Source organism: Parasteatoda tepidariorum, chromosome 2 (genome assembly GCF_043381705.1).
Source record: "Parasteatoda tepidariorum isolate YZ-2023 chromosome 2, CAS_Ptep_4.0, whole genome shotgun sequence".
Classification (NCBI taxonomy): Eukaryota; Metazoa; Arthropoda; class Arachnida; order Araneae; family Theridiidae; genus Parasteatoda; species Parasteatoda tepidariorum.
The window spans coordinates 24385072-24390882 of record NC_092205.1 but is presented as its reverse complement, the minus strand read 5'-3'; the positions used below and the strand labels follow the sequence as shown (position 1 = coordinate 24390882).

Here is a 5811-nt window from a genome sequence, read left to right as displayed (position 1 = left end):
ACGATAATAAATTCATTTATCCAACAGAGAAATACACTATCAAATGAAAGCACGAATTCAATTTTAAATATCCTTTGATTTTGTTTTCATTTAATTTCACCACAAACTTTTAAAACGAACTGTTCCTTGATAATTTACACTTCTTTATCTTATCTCATTTCGTTTCCATGCTTACACGTATATTATCGTTTGATTGAAAACACTTTAGTTTAAAATGAGGAAAAAAAATAATCAGTTAACTACTCCTTCGTAAAAGATTTAAGTTCACATTTTGTTGCCTTATAACTCTGGAATAATTCGAAACATGGCGGCAAAAGAAAAGCAAGAGTTTATTTTTGTTTGGAAAATTAAACATTTTCATCGGATTCATTCAACGGAGTTTACTTTAATCACTAGCCCCGTGTTTGAAGTTCAATTTTTAGAAGACATTAAGTGGCATCTAGCGTTATTTAAGAGTTCTCAGAATATATTTTGTTGTATAAATCGAAAAGATGGCAGTAAACTACCTGAATGCATTTCAGTCAATTACAGGTATGAGTTAGCAACTTTTGATGATGTTATTTTAAAAACCTCTGATATATTAAGTCATATGTTTGAAAGTGGTTCGCATTCACGTCTATACGAATTAAAAAAATTGACTGACAATTTCCCACCTGAAGATGTCTACCTTCGATGTCGTATGGAAATGCCTTTCATTTATCCGTCAATGCAATCAACTCCGTGCTCTGTTGTTAGTTGGGAAGCTGAAACAGACATTGTGTGTGCTCTTTACTCTTTTACCTTATCCTCAAATTCAGACTTTATGAAGCGGACAGTAGTTGATAGAGTAAGGGTGGAAAGTTTACCGATTGATATTGTATTCAAATATGATAAAAATAAGTTTCAAATTGAGCTAGTTTCTAATATTGAAGATAATAAATATCATAATGTGTTTTGTATCATAAGTTTAAATGATGAAAAATCTGTATTGGTGAAGGAAGATAGGGATGGATTTAAATTTAGTTACACTAGAAGATTATGGAAATTTCCCCATTTTGTTAACAAACAGGATCTGGAAAAGGCTAATTGTTTCACTTTGAAACAAATCAACATGAAATTCCACTTTGTTTATCACGATCATTCTTCAATTGTCGAGACTCTTAAAAATGATTCATCAAATGTAAAGAACGCTTCAATGACTCAATTTAAGAATGAGACTGGAAATTCATTGTACTTACAGCAGCAACTCAGAAATATGTTGAATGAAAGAACCTACGCCGACGTGAAACTACGTGCTGATGATGAGGTTTTATTTGCTCACAAATGCTTACTGGCTACTCGATCGCCAGTATTCAGGGCTATGTTTGAGCAAGACATGTTAGAAAGCAAAACTGGCATCATTGATATACATGATGCTGATGCCAAGATTTTGAAAGTCTTTCTGGAATATCTCTACACTGAAACAGTGGATGGCATGGACGCTGAAAAGGCCTTGAGTCTATTGGTAGTCGCCGATAAGTACCAGGTGTTGCCCCTGACTGATAACTGTTCAACATTCCTGAAGTCAGTTTTGAGCGTTGATAATGTACTGAACGTGCTACTGGTAGCAGATATGGTGAACCAAGAACGATTAAAAGTTTCTGCTGTGGAGTATATTGTAGAAAACTCCAGACAAGTTTTGTCCTCACCTAACTGGCCGCAATGGTTAAAAACGAATTCTGCAATTGCTTCTGAAGTGTTACTTAAGCTTTCCGAAAAGTTTGATTCTAGTTCTAAAAGTAATACGGTAAGTTATAAAAATTTTAACTATTTTAATAAATAAAACACTTCATCTGATATCAACTAATCACTGTCCTTTTAACTATTTCATTCAAGAGCATAAAATAGAAAGAATAAAAAGTAAAAACATAAATAAATAAAAAATATTTAGATCTGAATTTCACAAACAATTAATTTTAGGCTTTATTTGTATTTTATTAAATTCATCTCTAAACCATCTCCTTTTTTAATGTGCACAATCAGAAAAATTTAAGAATTATGTTATAATAAAGAGACTTGACCCGCGATGGTTCAGAGGATAGAACGTTCACCTTTCAATGCGGCGAGCCGGGTTCGAATCCCAGTCGATGCGAATTCTGCGTCCGGCTTGCACCGATCACAGTGCTGACGTGAAATATCCTCAGTGGTAGATGGATCATGAGTTAGAGTCCCTTTGCAGACAGGCTAACCGTGGGAAGCTCTTGTGGTCTAGCTCTACATGTAACGCTAACACATTGGAGCTTTCCTATAGTTAGTGTTTAAATCTAAGACTGACTGTGCCCCATAATGGATAAACTAAGTAAGAAAATGCAATCAAAAATTCAAATATGAAAATATAAGGAAAATTCAACNAAAAAAAAAAAAAACACATGTCAAATGTACACTGAGAAAATACTAATAAAGACAGGTTGAAATATAAGAAGTATAAATAAAGATAAAGATACAGTTAAAATGACCAAATTAAATTAAATTAAATTAAATTAATTTTTGAAAAAAGTAAAAAAGTAAAATTAGCAATAAAAGGTCCTAACTTTCGCCTGTCCACCTGCCTATACCATGTTCGGTAGGTGTTCGATCCCGGCGATGACTGTTTGAAACGAATTCCGCAACCAGCCAGCACCGACCACAGTTCTGACGTGAAATATCCTCAGTTGTAGACGGATCATGGGTTATTGCTCCCTTGCCGTCAGGCTAACTATAGGAGGTTCTCGTGGTCTTCCTCTACATGTAACGCAAATGTGGGTTAGCTCCATCAAAAAGTTCTCCACGAAGGCAAACTTCTTCCAATACTCGATCCAGGATTTCCTTTGTCTTCTGGATTGGGTTCAAAATTACAAGGCTACAGAGTTGAACATTAGTAGTCGTGAACTCATAAAACTGGGTCGGCTGTTTAACGACGGTTATAAAATAAAAATAGAGAGATTTAGCAGGTTCACATGCGAAACCGCACGTTCACGTACGTATGATCTGAACTATAAATACTTACGCTCACGAATAAGATTCCAAAAAGTGTATGTACCTTGTTAATGTCAAGTATAGATAGTATGTTCTATAGTATTTTATCTATATATATGAATATATATAGTTAAGAGCATATATATGCTCTGTGTAAAACTACTGTTTAATAAGGCAACAGCACGTAGATTCCGCAGGCTGTATAAAGGAACGAGATTGTTCTGTTATAACTTCGTTGTGCAGAACTTACGTACTTGAGCGTGAGAGATTCTACGTGAATTGCAAAATCTCTAACGCTTGTAACTAATTTATTAACTTTGGAGAATGCACGGTATGATAATAGTAATTAAGAATGATAATTTGTGGTTTTTTATTCATAAACTAAGTGAAAAAAATTCTAGTTTTGCTGATAGTTATCTTTTTAATCTTAATATTTTTTCCTACAACTAAATAACAAATGAGTTTAATAGAGAAAAATCGTTTAATTTTCTGAATTTCTTCTTTTCATTATTTTAATGCAATTTCTAACAAAATTTTTTAAAACAACGTGATTTTAGAAATTTTTTAATCGTAATTTTAACAAATTTTATTCTTAAAATATTACATAATTTTTTAAAAAACAAATTTTCGAGTATTTTTATATTACAGTTATAAGACTGAAAATATCTTGTTTTCTTGGAACATTTAGAACCAAGAAATTAAGGGGGAAGAAAAATTAAGAAAATAAATGAGAAAGAAGTTAATCTGTAAGTCTGTAAAGTTAATTTGTAAGTCTTAATTATGCATTTAATTTTTTCAGCAACTTTATAATAATTCAAAAACGATTTTACTGAGAAAATTTTCTTTCTTCATATTCCGGTCTTTTTATCACACTCTTATATTGATCCTAACTCAGAAGACAAGGATGCCAAGTCATTAGAAATTCTGGTTGTTAGAACTTTTAGTTATACAATTTCATTATTGTAGATCTAGCTATAAAGATTATTCGTGATTTTATTTTGTTATAAACTCGTGTTAGTAGTTTAACACGATGCAAATATCTTTAATCAGTTAAATTTTTAATAACAAAATTCTCTTAATTATTTTTATTGTTGACGCAGGTTATTTTTTTCTTTCTTATGATTTATTATTCCGTATGCAAACGAATTATGCAAAAGTAATTCGAACGAAATTCCCCTTTTTTACACGTCGCGTACATTCGTTAAAAACTTTTTGAAGTAGAATAAATCGCATACATTAGGATAATCTTAAGTATTATTTGAATAAAAGCAAATAACGCTAGTTAAATAATAACAAAAGAATATAAGGGAATATCTTTGCTGATATTTAATAGAGAATATCAAAACAGGAAGAATAATTATACTTAAGTCCTTTTTTCTCCCTAAAAATTTTAATTTACAATTTTATTAAAAGTATTCTAAAAAGGTCAAATGTCAAACAAAAGCATTTTCGGGTATACAAGATTCGCAAGGTGCAAAAGCTTCCGTTCTTCCAAATCTCTTACAGAAAATTGCATAGTGGATGAAAAATAAGTATAAATTTATAGTAATTCTTATTTATATTGTATTCCATATAGTTATAATAGTAAATTTATTTATTTATTATGTACTAACCTCAGGTATTACTTAACAATTTTTTCGTAAGAAAAAATTTAAAGAAAAAAGCGTTTTTCTTTAAATTATGAAGCACTTCTTACTCTAAGCATTTTGAAAATATTGCAAGGTAGGTAAATAAAAGTTAATAAAAATACGGCAATAAATATACTAAACATATTATGGTCAAGAATTTACAAAAATTTGAAACAAAATTTTTTATTTACGTTTTATTCAAATTTGTTCAAGATTATTATAGATTTTATTATAAGTTGTGCAAGAAACTAATTTATCAATCAATTTATTATATGAAACAATAAATTTGTGAACAAAAAAATGATGTCTGAAATGTATTTATAAAATAACTATGTAAATGATTATAAAAAATCATAAGATATCTGGGTAAAAATTATCTTTGAAATCGGAAATCTAATTTAATCCCAGCGTTAAACGCATCCTATTCGAACGTTCGAATCGCTTTCACCAGCAAATTGTTAGGTGAAAGCTTTCCGATAGATGGGAGGAAAAATGAAGATCGCAGCCCGTTAGCAAAATCCGTTCGAAAGCGCGAGGTTTCAGGTTTTCCCTAGGAGTAGAAACGTGACGTCAAAATGACGTCATTTTTCTCTTCCTAGCTCGTTCGAAGTCTGCGAGGTTTGAGCTCCAGCTCCTTGAAGAGCCCCTTTCTTTCGAGAACATTCCACCCTTTTTCGTTTCTGAGAATTCGCACTGGTTGTCGGCATCTTTCATCTCCGCGTGTATGTTGTGTTTCTCAACCGTAACTTTTAACGTATAATCAATTTTTCGTCTCAACTCGTAATTTTTAGATAATTTAACTTTAACTTGCACAACATGTACTACAACTTCAACCATTAAGTTTTTGTCTCTTATAAAAAGAGCGCGCGAAAGATGACGATTGCATTCGAAATTCGAGAGTATCATACTCCACGTCGCGCTGTTGCGTGTTTTATTTTTTGATATCCTGTCCTCGTTAGGAGGTGAGGATGGCGTCTCCTTCGCCATTTTTTTGTGTAGTTTCTCATTTATGAGATGAACCTTTTCTTCGGCCATATAAAAATTCCACTGACTGCCTTTTTGCTAATATAGTAGCTTCAATATGCCTTCCAATAAAATTTCCGAATTTTTGATAGCAGATCATAAAAATCTTATTCATAAAAACATAAACGTTATCTTCAATTTTGAGAAAACTGTTTGCGATGGATGCTTTCTTATCAAGAATCCCAAA

At 31.6% G+C, this 5811-nt stretch overlaps 1 protein-coding gene across 1 annotated transcript; it reads left to right on the top strand.

The window, feature by feature from the left end:
* Positions 1 to 230: 230 nt before the first annotated feature.
* Positions 231 to 1767, top strand: LOC139424965 (uncharacterized; the record flags this gene model as incomplete). Its single annotated transcript, XM_071177319.1, is given in 1 exon segment — positions 231 to 1767. A coding segment is annotated over 1 exon segment (1463 nt), but the record flags the coding sequence as incomplete, so codon positions are not given.
* Between the last annotated feature and the right edge of the window lie 4044 nt (positions 1768 to 5811).